Here is a 19,423-nt window from a genome sequence, read left to right on the forward strand (position 1 = left end):
CTTTTTCTTTTTTGTATTATCGATCAGGAAAAAACTATAAAATAGATGAAGTGGATGTTTTCTATGGATCATATGGAATTTGAGTATATGAGTGAATGTTACTATGTAAATGTATAAGAATTTGTGGATAAGATTATTATGAGATTATTTCTAATCAAATGACTACACTATACAACCACATCTTCCTTTTATTTACATATTATACAGATATTTATATTTTACTTACAGAGCAGCTCCTCACTGGTTTGGCTCAGAAGCTTCTTTTCGATGTTCTCTTTCTCCAGGTACTCCTGCAGGTTAGGCATCTCCTCCGCCAAGCGCCTGAGGGCAGAAGAGACGTGGTGTGAAGCGTAGCCCGCTGTTAAAGGCTACAGATGTAGTACATCTGTGAGGCTAACCGCACTTATTATATGAAGCCTTACAGAGGTCATATGGAATGATCTCATTCGATCAACCCTAATGTAACCCTTACAAACTTTCATCAACTCATTTGAATAACACGACCATAGCCCTCAAGAACTTTCCTAAAATGTTTTAGGATGTTCTGAACAGATTCTCTCTTAAAGGTTAAATCCCTTGCAGGTCTTAGTCCTGCTCATCCCACATGCTGATGTGTGAGTGAAACAGTGCATAGGTGTAGAGACCTGGACTTGGCGAGATGCAGGCCTATCCTCTCAGTCTGGTGCTATTCTGTTACTAGAGGACCTGAACACGCTTCTCCAACAGCACGTTCTTCTGGGCCTGATGACAACGCGCACACACATGCACACGCACACACACGGGCACACGTACAGACATACAGATGCTGTTTAATTTCTTCACATCTGTAGATACACTAGCATAAGTTGATATATACGTTTATGAGTTTGATTATGAGCTGATTTCAACTTGACAGGTACAGAGTATATAGTATACATAGAGAGTGCATAGTTTTACCAGATTGAGTGCTACAGATTCTTGTGATGAAAGGTGACAAACCCAGCGATATCAAGAAAACAAGTACTGGGTTAGTCCCTTAAAGGTTTAAAGGAGTCTCCCTTAAAGGTCTTAGTCCTGCTCATACCACATGATGACGTGTGAGTGAAACAGTGCAGAGGTGTAGAGACCTGGACTTGGCGACATGCAGGTCTTTCCTGGCAATTCGTGCTGCATTCTGCTGCAGGAGAACCAGAACATGCTTCTCCACACACACACACACACACACACACACACACACACACACACCTACAGGTGCGCACATATACACAGATACACATTCTGTTTAATTTCTTCACATCTGCAGACTAGAGTAAGCTGAGGGTATAGTGTTAAACCAGGTACTACATAAACAGTATATAGTATATATACAGAGGTCTCTCTTCTCCAAAGTAGCGGAGAGATATGAAAGGATAAAAGGGGAAAAGAATAAAATGCGCGTCGGTTTTAAATTCGCAGGCTGGAGTGGAAAACGAGCACGTGACGGAAAGGCTTCCATACCCGATGGGTCCAGCTCTCGTGGCCAGTCGGTAGCTCGAAGGCCGTGCACATTCGATGCTGTGCGGCCCCTGGGGCTCACGTTTTCAAGGGTCTAAGTGCGCACGTGCTGATGACCGGCGACCTAGCTCCGTGCCTGGGCACAATTCGGGCACTTTGACCCGCTTCAAGTGAATGGATAGATGGGGGGGAACCATACTTCCAGGCCCACCGTGTCACATCGACCATGCAGGGCAAAGTGGCTTCGTCCCTGGGCACACTTTCTTGTGATTTGAGCCTTTAAATAATACAGGATCCAGACTTCCAACGCTCTCTAAATCACATGCCCAGCAAAGTAGCCTTAAACCTGGACGCACAATGGAGACCATTTGACCCTTTAAATCATACTACAACCAGACTTCCAGGCCCACCAGGTCACACAGTCATGCCCAGCAAAGGAGCTCTGGGCCTGGGCAGACCATGCAGTTTGACCCTTTAAATAATACTACAACCAGACTTCCAGGCACAAGAGGTCACACAGTCATGCCCAGCAAGGTTGCTTTAAACATGGGCACACTTCAGACCGTTTCACTCTTTAAATCGTTCAAAGCACCACATTTCAAGGCCCAAGAGGTCACAGAATCATGCCCAGCAAAGTAGCTCTGGGCCTGGGCACACTTCATGCAGTTTGACCCTTTAAATTATACTACAACCAGACTTCCAGGCACAAGAGGTCACACAGTCATGCCCAGCAAAGTAGCTCTGGGCCTGGGCACACTTCATGCAGTTTGACCCTTTAAATAATACTACAACCAGACTTCCAGGCACAAGAGGTCACACAGTCATGCCCAGCAAAGGAGCTCTGGGCCTGGGCAGACCATGCAGTTTGACCCTTTAACCAAAACTAGAAACAGACCTCCAAGCCCAGGAGGTCACAGAATCATACCCAGTAAAGTAGCTAGCTAGCTTTCAGCTCAGTAAACCATACAATCAAATGTCCACCAAGCATTTAAACCAGTAGATACAGCTAGTTACCGGCTGCACGGTTAACAGTGCAAAGCCATTACCAAGCTACTGTAGCTAGCTAGCTAGCTACTGACTTTGCACTGTTAAAAGTGCTTCCGGTAGCTAGCTAGCTAGCTAGCTGGCAGCTCAGTAACCGTACAAATTCGCCTGCTGCTGAAAACTGTCAAGTTGTATTTATAGCTTTCGTTTTAGTTCTCTCAGCTTACTTATTTGTTTTTTGTGTGTGTGTTTTTTTTTTAGGGAAGTTCAATAATTTCTTAGAAATCTTGGAACATTTTGCCAGTTGGCATCTAGGAAAGCCTTTCTGCCCACAGACAATAAACACAAGCCAGAATTCCTCAAACAGGAATGAATCTACTAATTTACAACACGGTTTAGTAACATTTCAGGCACATGAGTGGAGGAACTAGCAAATTCTAAATGATGACATCGAAGCTGATAAAAATCCATGAAAATTTAAGCTGGTCATGAAAAAATGCTTGTGAATTGAAAATGTAAGTGATAGTTATCTGGAAAAGAAAGGATTAAAACAGTCTTGATTTGATACATTTTAAAAAATCAAATATCAAGTTTTATCATTCATGACGAAGGGAGTTTCTATGAGGGTGTAAACAACAAATGCATGTAAACTAAAAACTACAGTGGTATATAATTAAATAATTTGAGTAACTTTGTGTCACGTCATTTAACGTTTAACCCAAGCAATTTTCGTTACTTCTACCTCTCGAGGCAAAAATGTCAATCAGAACGTTGCGCCCGCAAACTTCAAATAAACGATAAATAAGGCAAGTAATAAAAATGGATCAAGTTGAAAGATAAGTTGATTAAACTTGAGTCAAATAAAACTACTTATCAGTCAAAACGTCAATTCATATGCATTTTATTGACCCTAAATTTAATTTACGTGCATTTTAATCAGCCATATTTTTGGTGTATAGACCTGAGTTTTGTCGTTGAAGAGAATAAAAGAATCCGTCGTGTAAACTTACGCCATCTGCAGGCTGAGATGGTGTTGGGGTGACCCGGATGTGACATTTGCCAAGCTGATGACATATCGCGATATTAATTGTGAGATTTCCTTACCATCTTTGCTCTTCGCAGAAGGGCACAGTGCGGCCGAATAGCGTAAGGAGTGGACTCCTTGCTATACGTTTCGATCAATCTTTCTCCCGATTTTACTGCAGGCATGCTGTCGAGACTTGTACTCGCTTCAGGTTGCTTGACTTTATTAAGAAATTCTCAGCTATATCACTATAGTTTGGACATGTGTAAACGGGAAGATTCGGCAAGTGAAGTTGAAGGGTAAAAGAGCAGGCCTAGCTTTAAGTACTGCTTATGATTGTTAAACTAGTTTGCTTAGCTAGCTAGGATAGTTAGCTATGCTAGCTAACTACCTGAAAACGTACCTGCACAGTGAATTCAAGTATGCATTAATATTTATTGTAATTGGCTAATATGGTATCTACTAACGCGCGGTTTAAATGCTTGGTGGACATTTGATTTGTCCGGTTTACTGAGATGAATTTGTACGGTTACTCAGCTGATAGCTAGCTAGCTACTGACTTTGCACTGTTAACCGTGCAGCCGGTAGCTAGCGGTATCTAGTTATATGTCCTTCAGTCGTTTTTGGTGGACAGTGTTTAACTGTTGCTAGCGATGTTTTATTTCTTATATCCACACATCCACAGAGCCTAGGTAATGTGGCAAATTCGGAGCATATTTACTTGTTTGCTGTACCAGCTAGTTGCACGCTTTGCATTTGTAGCTGCAATGCTTGAATCGTTAGCTATATTGCAATGAACAGGAAACAATTATTGTAATAGCTACTAAAAAGATCTTATTCTGTTTGTAAATATCACATATTGACAGACAAATATAACTTAGGATACCTAAACGTTTAGCTAAGCTTGTTGGGGGGGCCCCCAGAAAAATATTTAAAAAGATGGTGTTTAGTCTATTTTAAAAAGGACTCGTAAACAAACCCTTTATCGTTAACCATCTTAGTGCTTTAAGTAAACTGTAGCTAGCTATGTAACCAAATCTAAGGAGCTTTAGGTCTCATCAAGGATGACATTGAAATGTTTGAGTCTTGTTTTAGAAGTGCTGTATTTTCTATTTATTTATTTATTTTTTATCTGCAGGTTCTGCACTGAAAAACAGTGGTTCCTTTGGAGCTTGGTATGTTGGCTTTAACTCAGAAAATGGTTGCATTCATTATCCTTTATAGATACATTTTTAAAACTTGTTTGCATGTGCTGTTAGGGAGAATTGAGTTTGACTGTGGAACTCACTGTAAATGTAGACAAATCACACTACTGGAAGATTTATTAAATGAGTAATGTAAACACAGTTGTTCATCATCCAGTTTTCCCTACTTGCCATCCTCATGTCCCCTGCTTTTTCAGTATGGTCCAGGCCTCTCGGTCCCTGCATTCGTCCCCCCAGAGCCTCGCCCCTGTGCCCCCTCTGCCAGAGAAAGGGGGGAAAATCCGCCATGGCATCTTCCCAGAGGAGCTTTTCACACTGCTGTACCCAAAGACTGGTGTTACAGGTGGCCTTTTTAGCGCTTCTGAGTGCGAGCGTGCGTGTGTGTGTGCGTGCGTGTCTGTTTTTAACAGGTTAGTGAAAGACTCACTGCTGTTGTAAATTCCCCTAATATATAAACAGTCATTAGTTGATTATAATTGTCTAGGTTGTGTTACAGATGACACAGATGGATTGGATGATTAGTTGCATTAGAGAAGGCTGAGCCTCCTTACCTATGATGCTTCTCCTTTGCTAGGGCCTTACATGTTGGGCACTGGTCTAGCGCTGTACCTGCTCTCTAAGGAAATCTACATCATCAACCACGAGACCATCGCTGCTGCCTCCATTGGTGCAGTAATTATCTATGGCGTGAAGAAGTATGGTTCCCAAGTGGCAGCTTTTATTGACAAACTGAATGAGGTGGGTTTTATTGCATTGTGATCCACATACACTTTTTAGCCAAATAAATGCAGTGATGGCATTAGAAGTTGATGCACAATCTGTCCCTACAGCATTGACTTTGTACTGCAGCCATTCACTAAAGGTTGGTCACCTGAGTGACTCTGTATTGTGCTTACATGCTGTGGAATGAAACTCACATTCAAGAGTCTAAATTTCATTTATAGGTATATATGTGCTTTGAATGGCTAGACTGTTAAATGGTATAACTATGAAAGTAACAGTGTATGTTTCTTTCTAATCAAACTTACCAGCCATTGCAGGTACTGTTCTACAGAAAAGGTAGTTTGTGTCCAAATAATGTTATCAAGAATCCCTGTGGAAATCACAACTAGTTCTGCAGTAGAACATGGCAACATCTACTCCATTTTTATTACTGGAATATCACTGTCATATAATTTTCTTAGAATTAACTACTAATATTAATATGATCTCTTACCGCAGTTTCCCAGTTTAGCAAGGTTTATTTACTGAAAGCCTCAGTCCGTTTAGTTGAAGGTTTGTTTGACTGCCTGTGACCACCACGTTTGCAGGAGAAAGTGGCTAAAGTCCAGGAGGTGAAGGAACTGTCCATGTCCAGCCTGGCTCAAGCCATCGAGAATGAGAAGAAGGAGCAATGGAGAGTGGAAGGCCGACACATGCTCTTCGATGCCAAGAGGGTGAGGGAGGCAAAAGGATTACATGCCCCTCGGTGGGAATAAGCTCTTTCATATGCTTTACCTTGCCCTGTTCAAGGAAAGTATCAACATTTTAGAGGAATTACAATGTAATTTACTTGGTTTTCCTGGCAAGGTAGAGTATGCAAAACAAAAATAGTACTGGGTAGTAAAAAAGAGATTTGTATAAGATTTGGAATGTGTACAGGTAGTGCCTGTTAAATTGTAGGCCTGCTTCATAACAACACACATTTCTAGCTATAAGTTGTAAATGCTCGGGCCCAAAAGTTTGTGCTTGGTCAGGTCAAAGCTTTCTCATGCAGCCTATTTAAATCAAGTGGCTTTTGTCTCAGAATTGATCTCTGGTCCTCAATGCTCTCTTGAACTCTCGCTGACAGAACAATGTGGCCATGCTGCTAGAGACCAACTACAGAGAGCGACTACATATGGTCACCAACGAGGTGAAGAAGAGGCTGGACTACCAGGTGCAGCTGCAGAATCTGCAGCGGCGCATGGAGCAGGAGCACATGGTCAGCTGGGTGGAGCAGAATGTCATCAAGAGCATAACGCTGCAGCAGGTACACCATCTCTCCCGCTCTCTCACTCTTATTTATATCAAAGTAGTTTTCCCATATTAGTTGCAGACACTAATGTGTCTGTGTAACTGTTCCACTTTGTTGGGAATATTGTCATTTTTATACCATTGTTTACAAGTGTTATAAATATAAACAAACAAACAATTTAAACATGTTAAAAGTACTACTTTGACTGTAGGCAGTATCTCGTATTCCTAGCTATGCTTACCCTCAGCATTGTAGCAAAAAGTAGAATAGTGTGCAAGTATGGAGTCAAATGTTTGCAGTACATGTATTTCTTAGTAACAAACAAAACTTGAATCATTTCCTTGCTGTGTACATGGGGAGAAGTCACTTGCATACATATCAAAATGTAGCCATGTCTGATCTGTTTCTCCACTAGATGGGGATATATCCTTACTTGATCGTATTACTTGGACACATTACTTAAGTAACAAACACAACACGTCATCCTTGATGCAGTCTCTCTGGCCTCACTTGTTAACTTGATTTCTTTCCATGTTGCTTTCAGGAGAAGGAAAGCATTGCCAAGTGCATTGCAGATCTGAAACTGCTGGCTAAAGCCACCCAGGCCAGAACCACGGTGTAAGTCCCCAATGAAGGACCATCACCCAGACCCAGACCCTACCCACAATGCAGCCAACTGCATTATTATGAAACTGTTTCCTCATATCAATGTTCTGACTGTGTGGTCAAGTGTACATACACCTACGAATAAAATATTTGGTTATTCACTTAATGGTGTCTGTGTGTTTAATGTAGAGGATCAGTTCTAATGTTCAATCATGTGTTTGTGACTTATATAGCTGGAGAAGAATGTTTTGCCTCATACCAAAGGCTGTTGATTGTCACAGTCATGACAACCATCATCTAGGAACATTTCATGGGTAAGCTGGTCATAAATGATATCTCTGGCTACTTTTGCAAGAGGTTGAAGTTCTAGCCAATCACATTTCATGCATCTTGGGCGTTGTGAACAATTTGGCGTGATGGGCGTTCCCGACCTTTGATCGGGGACTTGATCTTCCATTCAGTCATAATGACTGACTTACCATAATAAGCCCACCTTACCACACTTCCTCTCTGCGTTTACATGTGTAACCAGACTTTGCACCAGCTTTAGCTAAGCAGGAAGCTTGTGATATTCCTGTGTTTTCCTAGTGTGCTGGATAATGGAGGATTATTGGGCTTGAGAAAGAAGTACAAAGCTGGAAAATAAACAGATTGAGTCTCAGGTAATTTGTTTTTGTTGCGTCAATCATAATAGTTTTGTGTAGGAGTGAAAAAGGGAAAATGTAAGTGGTCCTGTATAAGGCCTCTAATTTGCCAGAAGATTGAGATGACTGTGAGAAGCTCAGTATTATGGGTTATTAAACATTAACTTAAAAAAAAATTTAAGCAGTATAAATCTTTGCGGTATTAGAAAAATAAGAATATTATGTGCCTTAAGAAAAAATGATTCCCTTACTAAATGCTTAGATGTTTATTATGAAAGTTTGCTTGCTGTTTTTTGGTTGGTTGGTTTGTTTTTTTGGTGATACATTTTCTGAGCCACTGAACAGTTTTCCTATTTCCTGTCTGTAACTAATTTATAAAGCAAGCCTGTTTTGTTTAACTGTTTTGGGGGTCAATCTAATCTTATTTTTATGCTTATAATTTAGGCTTTAATCTTATTTTTATATTTCACTGTAATTGGAGTAATTATAAGTGAGGTGACTTACATTAGGATGATTTGAATTGAACTTTGAATTGAGCGTTTTTTTTTTTACTGTATTGCTGTTGCCTTTAGTAATATGTCATGTGCTTCAGCAACAGGACACTGGCCACTTCTTACATCACACAGCACGACTGCGTCTTATCTTCTAGTGCAAGGTGCCATTTTTATGTAGGCGTGTGACATCACAAGTGAAGAATGTATGGGAGCAATGGTTCCCCCCCTTTCCAGTCAAGGTAATATCTCAGCTAAACTAGCATGTGGTACATTCATGGTAATTATTACCAGAAGTAATCATGGATGGGTGGAAATTACACTGGTCTTTTGGAATCTCCTTGCTGCTGAAAGCTTTTTCAAGTCTGCTCTGATTGAACTAGAGGAAAGGCTGCTATGCTTATTTGGTAATATCTAGTGCTGACCAAAAAAGAAGCATCTGTCTGTTTTTTGCTGCATCAGGCTTAACCTATGAGCTGTATTAGATTAGACATAATTCTTTTAGGCCAAGTTGCATTTACATTTTCAGGTTACCATTTGTCCCTAAAAAGAATTATGAAATACTGTCAATGTGAAATTTAAAATTAATATCAGGAATTTGAGGCAGTTATTTTTTCCATGAAAACAAGTGATATTCTAGGGTGATGTACCCAGCTAAAAACTTGAAACCCGGTACAGGAGTCCTATACTGTGAAGCTATAATAAAATTGGAGCATTTGGTCATAGAATTTCACTTGTCAGTATCAGTTTATGACAATGTGATTCTGGTGTGTTCAAACTGTAGAGGTTTCTCACCAGAGCCATCCTCTCAAAAATCCGATATGTCTCGACCTAGTGCAAAATCCATCTACAGTGAGTAAAATCTTCTTTCTAAATCAAAAGATTTTTATGAAACACTGAGTAAAGTTGTCATGACTTTAATTCCATGTTTCTTGTTATCACACAGTGCAAAGAAAAGAATATGCAGAATCAATCAACAGACAACCAGATACCTTTCATTACAGAGTGGAGGTAAGCTTGAATCCATTCTATAAGGTTTTTGTCATGATTTTGTGTAAAATGTAGAAGTCACTTTCTTCTATTCAATAAATATTTTATTTACATTAAATAGTGAATATTACAAAAAATTACAGAAATCAGACACACTTAGTGCGCTTTCGTGAGGGATGGTCCAGGCCTAGAAAATAATACCTCCTCCGGACTTTGTTCCAATTGTCTGGATTTGCTAATTAGCTCACCCATCAGATAAAAATCATTAGTGAAATCAATTTGGTAATACAAAATACTTGAAGGACCTTTGACTTTTTGAACCTGAACCTAAATGCTTCTGAAGTAGGCTACCTTTTCTGCTTCTGCGTCTGGTTTCAATGTATGGTCCGTTCTTCAGCACCTGTTCACATGGGAGCTAGACGGGAAGATGGTGAGCAGTATGGAAGACTGTGTGGCCAAACTGAAGAGCCTGGACAGCAAAGGGAAAGTGTGGGGCCAAGACGTGGTCTTGCAGGTTCAGGCCCGGTGCCTACAGCTGTGTGACATAGAAACAAAGGTAAGAAGTCACCAAACGTCACATCCTCTACTTCACTTCTGCAGAACTGTCATGACGCAAAGACTGCTAAGAAATATTAGACATATGGAAACTGTTGTGCAGCTGCAAAAAAAATGAGTGAACTTTGTGTTGCATTACAACACAGAGCATGACCTGAACTGTAATTCTACTCATTTATACTGTTTTAACCATGAGTTTTTAAAGACTCGTCTTCGTTCAACCTGACCTAAATGTTAATAGTAATTTGATTAGCCCAAATTTCTCTGTCTTATGGAACTCCTCATTTTCATTCTTGCTGATTCTGCAGGAGGTGCTGGAGTCTCTTCCTCTTAGCAGCATCTCGCAGACTAAGGCTATCCTGTATAGCTGTGTGTACAACTCTCTTCTGACGGTCACCGTACAGGGCAGTGGCCGTAGACCTCCAAATGTTTTCCTGTTCCAGTGTGAGGACACTGGGGTTAGGACCTCTTAGTAGTGCTCAGTATTGGCATTACCTTTTTCTCATTGTGGAATTTAATGAGCAATTAAAAAAAAGAAATTTCAAAATTTATTTATACAGCGCTTTTTACAACAGATGTTGTCACAAAGCAGCTTTACAAATGTCTAAGTCCAAGTTATATGTATGTTTAAGTATCTAATTTGTATTTTAACTCAGTGGACTATTATCTTGATTAGTGAGTCTTTAATTGTACTTTACTGTGTTGGGCTTGTTTTTGTATGACCCTTGCAGTCCTATCCTGGTCTGATTTGTCACACTTTAACACAATCTCATTTGAGAGTAAATGACATTTCAAAGTAAACACATTATTATAAATATAAACTAAAATTGACTGTGTAGTGATGGAGGGATTTAGTTCCATTCTGTCATATGTGAATGTTCATTACTGCATTTCCCAGGCAGAAGAAGTGAGAGAGGATCTGGAGAAAGCAATACAGCACAGTGAAGAGGTGGTGGGTTTCCAACTAGGTGAAATGCCATTTGACATCAGGTAAATTGCTGGAGATGCTTGCCTAGATATAGGAATACTACTACTGTGCTGGATTATTGCCCCTCCCCTGAAAACAACACACATCTGCACAAAAAAACAATCATCACACATGAATTGATGTAGTTTCACTTTCCTTCTTCTAGCCAATCTTTACACCTGTCTGTATTTGCTTAGGTATCCCTATATTTAAACAACCACACAGAGAATCGACTTTTGCAAACTGCGTGTAGTGACATTATTTGTTCTGTAGGAGTAATTTAGAGAACATAATAGGCCAAGGCCATCCTGGGAGTTTCCGCAGACCTGGCCCCCCGCCAATGCAGCCTACACCCCCACCTCCTGAGAACCCTCCACCTCCTTTCAGTGCCTACCAAAACTATGGTAAGACTAGAATTTGCTTTTAATGTTATATAGTACCCACATGTTAAAGTCAGCTGCTATACTTTTCAGTGAAGTTTCAGAACAATACCATCCACACTGCCATCCTTACTTCTTTACAGCTCCTTAACATGTACGATGATTAGCTTTCCTTGTCTCCTTGCATTTTATACGTCCTTCTAGAGATCAGTCAGCTGGGCTTTCTGATTTCTGTTTCCAGAGGATGAACTGCCACGGTCCCCTGTGTTCGCTCCCAGAGATGAGGGCCGTTATAGCCCAGACCTGCGTGAGCAGCGTCACCAAACAGGGCAGCTGCCTCCTCCCTCCTATACAGATACTGAGAGGAGTGTGGTCGGTTTATCTTCAACTAACTCTGCTCCCCACTCATCAAGTGCATGTTCATAAGCCCTATCAGAATGTCTGTCTGTCTGTCTGCTGAGCTATCTATCATTGTCAATGTTTGTATTCCAGGAAATCTTTAATCATGTAGTGGCTGATATTGAGATCTTCATGTATAAAGTTGATGCAGCTTTACAACAAGAGGAAGGAAGCAAGAAAAAGAAGAAGAAAAAGAAAAGTGTAAAGAAATATGGTAATTTTGTTATAAGGTATACGTTTGACTATTATTATTTTATATTATTATCAAAACTATCATAGTTAGGAGTTAGGAGTCCCAAACATAAGTGTTAAAACATTTATTCGATTTAGTAATGTATTATTTGTTAACATTTTTTTCCTATGCAGGTGAAAACTTCCCCTCCATAGGGGAGTATGTTGCTTCGCTTCAGAAAATGAAATACGCCTTCAATCTCTTGGTAAATTTCCTCTCAGAATTTGTTCTAGTTCTATAGAAGATAACTGGCAATTGGACAGTTTTTAAATTATGGAGCTTTGGATGTAGCCTTTGTTTGGGTTATTTAAGTGGTAAACTTGATCACCACTCAAAAGAATCAGTCAGTAATCACCTCAGCTGGCACAGTCATTTTTTGGATGCTCAGTTGCATTGGACCTAAACTATGGACCATATACAAAAATCACTTCAACATATACTGACTAGACTTGCTGTTGTTTCTCTTGGTCCGTGGTAGTCCTGACATGGAATTAGCAGTTTGTGGGGCTTAGTTAACATTAGAGGAAGTAAATCCAAATTGGCCCATGGGTCTGCCTTTTACAGCATAACTAGTTGAAGCATGTGGGCCAACTCTGTAAGCATATACTTAGAATAAACAGCATGAAACAAATGGCAAATATCTCTGTCCAGTACTTGCTTCACATACTCATCCAAACATTGTGGATGGCTTGTGTTGAAATGCTACAGCAGACTGTGCCCAGGTATGTGTTAGGGCTAACACACAGTCCTCTCCTTGTTATGGTAGGGGAAGCTTAAGGGCCACTTAAACAACTCTGGAGCACCTGACTTTGTCCACAGCCTTTTCTCCTCCCTCTCCTTTGTGAGTATCTACTGTGCCACTTTAACCTGTTTGTTTTAAAGGAGCAATCAAAAACATTCATTGCTTTAACTGCTTACGCTTAGTGTTTTTAAAAAAAATATTTAACTTGCTTTTAATTAAAAATTCCAAATGTCACTTTTTTAAGGTTGAATATCAGTAACATTTTATGTGAAATGATCTGTGTTAGTGTTCTATTCCTAAATGTCCAGACTCAATATCTTGGAGAATTTTCTTTGTCTCAGTAATCATATATTAAGGACTAAGTTGCCTTCCTCTTCTGCTGACACAGCTGATGAAGCAGTTCCCTCCTGCTGTGCCCGCCTCAGTCCTGAGTCCTCTCCTCACAGAGCCAGCACTACAGTTCCTCAGCCATCTGGTCACCCCGGAGGAGCAGCGTCTCTGGAGACAGTTAGGAGACACCTGGAATGTCCCCAGGTTTGACCACTCTGCTTTCTGTATTCCATACATCTAGTTTAACAGCAATTTTAGTGTATAGAGACCTTTTTTTTTTCTTTTTCCATAAATGTCCATAAATGCAAAAACATTAGTGAAGACTTTCCATATTCGTTAAATTGTTTTTGGTTTGTAAATCCATTTTAGCTGGTCCAAAAGTTCATTAGTCTATGAGTTAACTACTGCAGCTATGTGTTAGCTTTCCTGCTATTTAATGATGGCATTAATTATTACTGCACAAGGTCAGTACTAAGGTATTGCATATTTAATGTATTGGAATCATACTTGCACACCATAGCCACACTGTTGCGATATACTACTTATGTTAGCTACCCTCTCTCTTGTCATTAGTGCTTAATTTCTGACCACTGATCAGGCTGAATATGTTCTGGTGGCAGACCACTCTGAACCAATCGATGTCAGTGACAGTGCAAAAACACAAGTAGAGCAGCAGTGCCTAATACACTAATACCAGCACAACATGCACTAGCACACCACTAACATCGCCAGCGTCACTGCTGGCTCTATCACTGCTTTTCACAGATCTAAGTGGCCAAATGCAGATCAGATCCCACCATATATTCCAGTCTTTTATGATGGCTGGCAGCCTCCTATGCCGGTCCCTCCACAGTCTGGACCCATAAGCCAGGGGCCATCACGAAGCAACAGTCAGCGGTACCCAGACAGGAACGGAATCCAGGGGCCATCACGACGCAACAGTCAGCGGTTCCCAGACAAGAATGGCATGCAGCAACCACCTGCTCAGGTTAAACTTTTCAGACAGAAGCAAAGTGGCCAAAGAGAAAACCAAATCTGACCATAGCTATTTTACATGGCCACTGCTGCTATCACCTGCTATCCGGGTCTGGCTGCAGTATGATTTGCAAAGTGATTTAGTTGCTTATAGTTTAATATAATAACCTAATTAACACCACTCTTTGTTTCATTGCAGCTTACCAGACCTCCTAGCAACCTGCCAACTCGGTAAATAGTAGCAACGGACCTAAATAACTTTAGATAACTTTGTTGCTGGATTGTTAGAAATAAATATAATTAGAGCATACACTATATCTGCCTGACAGGCATGATGCAACATAATTATTTACTCATTGTAAGCATGCTGAAATCTTTTTTTCTTTTCTTTTTTTTTTCCAGAACAAACCAAATATTGATTTACTTTCATTACAAATATTGACCTAAGAAATGAAAAAAAAAAAAAGCAATTTGATCAGCAAGCAAACAAACTCCAAGACTCTACAAACTCTGTACTAATGCATGAATTATGTCAGGGCTATATTTAAACTTATTCCTGGAAATGTGCTGTAGGATAATCAGTCAAATGCCATGCTGAGACTGTTCAGTTGAGTTCTACTGTTTGTGCTGTAGGTCAGGACAACCCCTGCTTCACATGCGAGTCATCTATGACTTCACTGCCAGGAACCGGCAAGAGCTGAGCGTGATGAAAGGTGAAGTGGTGCAGGTAAGAACTTCTAACAGGCTTGTTACAATTGTTTGATTCTGTTACAACTGCAGGTATGGCAGGACTTTTACATAAAGTTGAACTCTACATTGTGCAAGCATTTGGTCTGGATTCAGTTAAGATGTCTTACAGTTTCCCTGTATAACTGAAAGACTGGTATTGTCTGTCAAAACATTCGTTTGTTATACTGCTACAACTTCTTAACTCTTAAAAAAAATCAAAATACATTGCCTGGTATTCAGAATTTTGTTTGTATATATAATTCCTACAGGTGGTAGACAAGTCAAGGCAATGGTGGATAGTGCGAAACAGTCGTGAGGAGGAGGGTCATGTGCCACCAAATGTTCTAGAACCAATCACTGGAGAGGAGCCTGCAGTAAGTTTTTTTTTTTTACTGGTTTGGCCATGTTCAGGAATTTTCCCTTTTTTGCTTTAACTATTGTACAGTAAAAAAAAAAAAAACAACAACATAAAACCTGACCATTTCAATTAAAAAAGGGGAGACAGAAGAGACATTTAACTGTTTGTTCTTTGTCCTACATCTGCATCAGAGAATAAATAGACCTCCAAATCTGGATATGAGGTCCAGCCCAGAGGAAGTCACAGCCTGGCTGCAATATAAGGGCTTCTCAAAAGTGTAAGAAACCATCTTATGCACTATAAGGCATGCATTATTTAAATAAAAATGTTAATCAGCATTGTGTACAAGGAATAAATATAACATATGATTCAAAATATACCCATCATAACATCACAGACAGAATACGCAGCTCTGGTCTCTCTGCAGGAGCCTTCCACACTAGCGTATTCATTTCAAAACAAACCTTTGGTCCTGAATTTGCCTATCATATTTGTTATATTGAACGACTGGACTCCACCACTTCATGGTTTGGGAGTATCCCACTATCTCAGCAGCTCATGCAGCTGGGATGTTTGATATAATTTTGCCTTGCCCTTCTCTTAAATTAACTGGTATTTCCATGCTTGAGTTTTAGGCCGTAATCCCCAAGTCAGCCTTTCCTCTATTTAGAATGGCAAAGGAGACACTCTATAGCCATAGTCTGCCATTCCTTTTAGTTGGTTAAATAGGACTTCACCCCTAGCTGATGCGTCATCTGTGTCCAATAATAAAATAATGCTATAAAAACTTTCAAGATCTTGCATTGCGACATCTGCCCTTGTGCCGTCTGGGGTTTGTATGTGCACTGTATGGGTATAGGACAGTGCGTAGCCTGGGTGTGATGCATGGAGCTCTGCTCCTGGGGATGAAGCGTGATGATTTACGAGCTGTTTGCCCAGAAGAAGGAGGTCGCGTCTTCTTCCAGCTGCAGGCCGTTAAATCAGCTCTGGCGGTATGTAAGAACACATACATCCTGTCTGAGTGGAACTCTTTTGGTGCTTTTTGCTAATTGTTTTTTGATCGTATGTATGTCTTCTGCAGCTTGCCACTGAGGCAGAACATATGCAGTACGGTCACCGTTAAAGCTGACATCATGTGCCTTAGTGGTGGAGGGATTTCACTAAAGACAAGTGCAGTGACTATATGTTGACTTTAACCTCTATGGCCTGAACAAGAATACCAGCTATAAAATTACTGGTCAAATAAATTATAGCTACAAATTTTAAAAAGGTTTTTTAATTAGACTAAACCTTGCAGCCCAAAGTATTGTTTGATCTTGATTTTATCTGTCTAAATCTGATAATCTGTTTTCTGTAATGAAAAATGGATGATGAGCCTAATAGTATTATAGTAAACATATGTCTAGTAAAAATAGTCACTTCTAGGCAATTTTAAAATTTGTTGGGTCATATTTGCACCATTTATGATCCAATCTAGCTCATCGAGAATAACCACAGAAGCCCTTCCTAAGATATATACATACTTATTTCCGTGCACAAACCATTAACAGAACCAATTTGTATGACAACCTTTTCATTTAAGTTTATTGTAGCAAATTGTCTAAATAAAGGTTTTAATTGACATTTGATTCTTTCTAAACAAAATGGTCAGGAAAATGTGAGAATGAACAAAACTTCAACTTTTCCTGGATCAAAAAGTGCAGAGCCCAATGCAATTCTGCATGTGAAGATAAAAAAAAGCCTGACAAATTAACAGAATGTGTCAATTACATAAGAACCCATATAAAACCTTTCCAGTTTCCACTACAAACTATTTTTAATATAAATACCGCAGTTGTCTTTCCAGCTTTTTTTTGTTAGTGCAAAAATTGGCCTAAAGTGATTATATTACTGAAATGTGGAATTATCAAAATTATAGTTTGTCCTGTTTGCACAGCTACATTTAAAAATGTGTGTGTGGGCGGGGGGGGGGGTTACAATATAATTAGGTCAGAATTTATTTAATGTCATCTAGGGTACCCTAGGGTAGTTCTTTAAAAGCACAGACAAAAAAAGGGCAGCGTGTTCACTCCTTCTTGTTCCCCCACTTAGCCATCTTGTTGTTAACTGGTGTTTTCATAAACCTGCTTGACTTCATGTATGCTGCTATTTTCTCAAGTGCCTTAAATAGAATAAAAACAATAAATAATTTAGTTAAACTTCCTGTTTTATGCAGACATAAGAGACAGAACTACCTGTAACTTCAAATAAGGTTTGATGCATTAAAACAAGCAGTACTTTTGTGATACAAGTCATACATGTAATACAAACCTCAAATCGGTCCAGGAAATCTCTGATGTTCTTAAAGTTATCCAAACACTTTGGTTCAAACATGCGGTGCTGGTCCAACAACTCATACATGACAAAGTCTGGAAATGTGATCTACATAAAGACACGAGTAGAATTCTCATGTGTTGTCTGCAATTTAAAAAAAAAGGATTCTTCTGTGCATCTTCCTGTAAAAACTTTACCTTGTCACCAGCAAACCACTTCCTGTCCCCCAAGAACTCAGAGAATTGCTTAAGAACTCCTGGAAGTGCCTCCAAGTAACCTTGCTTTTTATTTTCCTGATAGAAAATGACATGCTGTTCATACAGCAATGTTTAATGCAGTTTACACATTTGAAAAATCACTGAGGTAGTGAGTCACTCACAAAATCTCCATAGCAGACCAGGACAAAGCCATTACGGAAGTCCATTGCTTGATTCTCTAGGATGTCCACTCTGGTCTTCTCATCCTCCGTTTCTCCACCTAGCAAGATTGTGCAGAAAGGAAAGTCCCCACACCCAAACAAGAAATCAAGCACTAAGGCTACTGGAAAGAAACCAATAACAATCTACCAAAATAATCCTTTACAAGTTAAACTGAAAATTAAATTGAAAAATGAAATAAGTGAATTTGAACAAGTTCTCACAGAGATTGTGCTTTCGAGCAATGTATCTCATTATTGCATTGCTCTGTACAATTTTCCTGTCACCATCCTCAAGATAAGGCAACTATAGGGTGAAAAGACATAGCTTAGCTAAGCATAATTGGTATTATTTATGACAACACACTGGGCTTTTCAGTTCCCTAGCGTTAGCAACATCACAACTTACATTGGGGAAGTCCATTTTGAGTTTGGCCTTCTCCTCAAACCAACAGTTTTTGTCATAATTGGGAGCTACAAAAAACAAACGTAAGAATAATCAGATCACTGCATTAAATTACAGGATTACATGTTTTACACAATTCGCAGTTGTAGATATGTATTCACGAAAGAGCTGTCCACTGAAGGGCTGAATGTCATGAGAATCCATCGATTTCGATAGGTTAACTAGCGTTAGCTAGGTTATCGGAAACATTACCTTCTCCACAGGAATAGAATTTTTCCTCATACTGGGTCCCTGTGTATTCCAAAAGCAAACGGATGGGCTGAGCAAGCTAGTAAACAGACAAAAGTGTGTGTATTTACCATTTTAATAAAGCGGCAAATTCATCTCAATTCGGGTGCAAATATTCTAGCTAGTAGAACGTCTCCAGCTAGCTGGATTAGCTAGCCATGTTAGGTACTTAAACTAGCTATCTAAACGCCCATTTTCGTTATTTAACAATTTCTACAAAGTTTCTTACTGTTGTGCATATATGTCTTAGCTATTATCTTTCGAACTTATCTAAAATTCTTTGATTCTTTGAAAACGTGATCCTACGACAGCTGCACAACACAAACAGTGCAACACAGCTAAACGAACAAAAACACAGTCAGTTCCTGCAAAATCTTTCATATTTCTTTCTTGTTTAAATAAAGAATGCCCATATTTGGCTCTTACCCCCCGAATATCCCAGTAAGCCAATATAACCATCTCGAAACGTGCGTGCTTCTGCGAGAGAACCACACGGCAGTGAGAGCTCACTGTTGTAGCAGCAGTTCTTCAGTACAGCCAGTCTACGACAGTGGGCGTAACAGGCCGGCCTTACGTAAAATTACACGTGTAGCCTATAAGGTGCACGTACTCATAAAACAATACAGATTTTTTAAAAATCAGTGTAACAGGAATGCAAATAGACTGTTAGTATAAAAATATTGGTAAATAATGTAAAGGAGAATAAGAAACATGATGTTTAGTTCCTGAAACAGTTCACATTTTCAAACCTTGACGCGTTTGTTTGTTTGTTTCTGAAAACATAATTCATGTCGATATTGATATAGTATACTATAGCAATATCGACACAATCCACAGCCAGAAGCAAGACAAGTATATAAAGCACAAAAATTAGACTTAGACATACAAAAGTACATACGTTGTGGCGTATGCAGACTACAG

General features: G+C 39.6%; 3 protein-coding genes across 5 annotated transcripts; 2 read left to right on the top strand and 1 right to left on the bottom strand.

Moving 5' to 3' along the window:
* Nucleotides 1-3,559: 3,559 nt before the first annotated feature.
* On the top strand, nt 3,560-7,449 carry atp5pb (ATP synthase peripheral stalk-membrane subunit b). Of its 2 annotated transcripts, none has more exons than XM_027007052.2 (7): nt 3,560-3,692; nt 4,620-4,656; nt 4,884-5,029; nt 5,261-5,424; nt 5,997-6,122; nt 6,518-6,697; nt 7,227-7,449. In XM_027007052.2, the coding sequence occupies exons 1-7, from the start codon at nt 3,665-3,667 to the stop codon at nt 7,302-7,304; spliced, it is 759 nt and encodes a 252-aa protein (XP_026862853.1). In that variant the 5' UTR covers nt 3,560-3,664; the 3' UTR covers nt 7,305-7,449. The 2 variants fall into 2 exon arrangements, with proteins under 2 accessions (XP_026862853.1, XP_026862854.1); XM_027007053.2 differs by having other exon boundaries at nt 3,582-3,603.
* A 72-nt stretch (nt 7,450-7,521) lies between these two features.
* Nucleotides 7,522-16,703, top strand: eps8l3b (EPS8-like 3b). 2 transcript variants are annotated; one of them, XM_027007049.2, is made up of 21 exons: nt 7,522-7,602; nt 7,877-7,950; nt 8,525-8,665; nt 9,208-9,275; nt 9,370-9,434; nt 9,811-9,969; nt 10,277-10,426; nt 10,867-10,958; nt 11,209-11,339; nt 11,557-11,687; nt 11,808-11,928; nt 12,081-12,151; nt 12,713-12,787; nt 13,077-13,222; nt 13,784-14,006; nt 14,193-14,224; nt 14,627-14,720; nt 14,992-15,096; nt 15,272-15,357; nt 15,940-16,072; nt 16,162-16,703. In XM_027007049.2, exons 3-21 carry the CDS (start codon nt 8,628-8,630, stop codon nt 16,201-16,203), a joined length of 1,962 nt encoding a protein of 653 aa, XP_026862850.2. In that variant the 5' UTR covers nt 7,522-7,602; nt 7,877-7,950; nt 8,525-8,627; the 3' UTR covers nt 16,204-16,703. The 2 variants fall into 2 exon arrangements, with proteins under 2 accessions (XP_026862850.2, XP_026862852.2); XM_027007051.2 differs by having other exon boundaries at nt 8,582-8,665.
* LOC113575509 (glutathione S-transferase Mu 3-like) lies at nt 16,641-19,043 on the bottom strand. Its single transcript, XM_027007054.2, has 8 exons — nt 18,929-19,043; nt 18,467-18,542; nt 18,218-18,282; nt 18,034-18,115; nt 17,773-17,870; nt 17,591-17,686; nt 17,391-17,501; nt 16,641-17,241 (listed from the first exon to the last, which is right to left on the bottom strand). The coding sequence occupies exons 1-8, from the start codon at nt 18,959-18,961 to the stop codon at nt 17,146-17,148; spliced, it is 657 nt and encodes a 218-aa protein (XP_026862855.1). The 5' UTR covers nt 18,962-19,043; the 3' UTR covers nt 16,641-17,145.
* Between the last annotated feature and the right edge of the window lie 380 nt (nt 19,044-19,423).

Source organism: Electrophorus electricus, chromosome 23, assembly GCF_013358815.1.
Source record: "Electrophorus electricus isolate fEleEle1 chromosome 23, fEleEle1.pri, whole genome shotgun sequence".
In the NCBI taxonomy this organism is placed as follows: Eukaryota; Metazoa; Chordata; class Actinopteri; order Gymnotiformes; family Gymnotidae; genus Electrophorus; species Electrophorus electricus.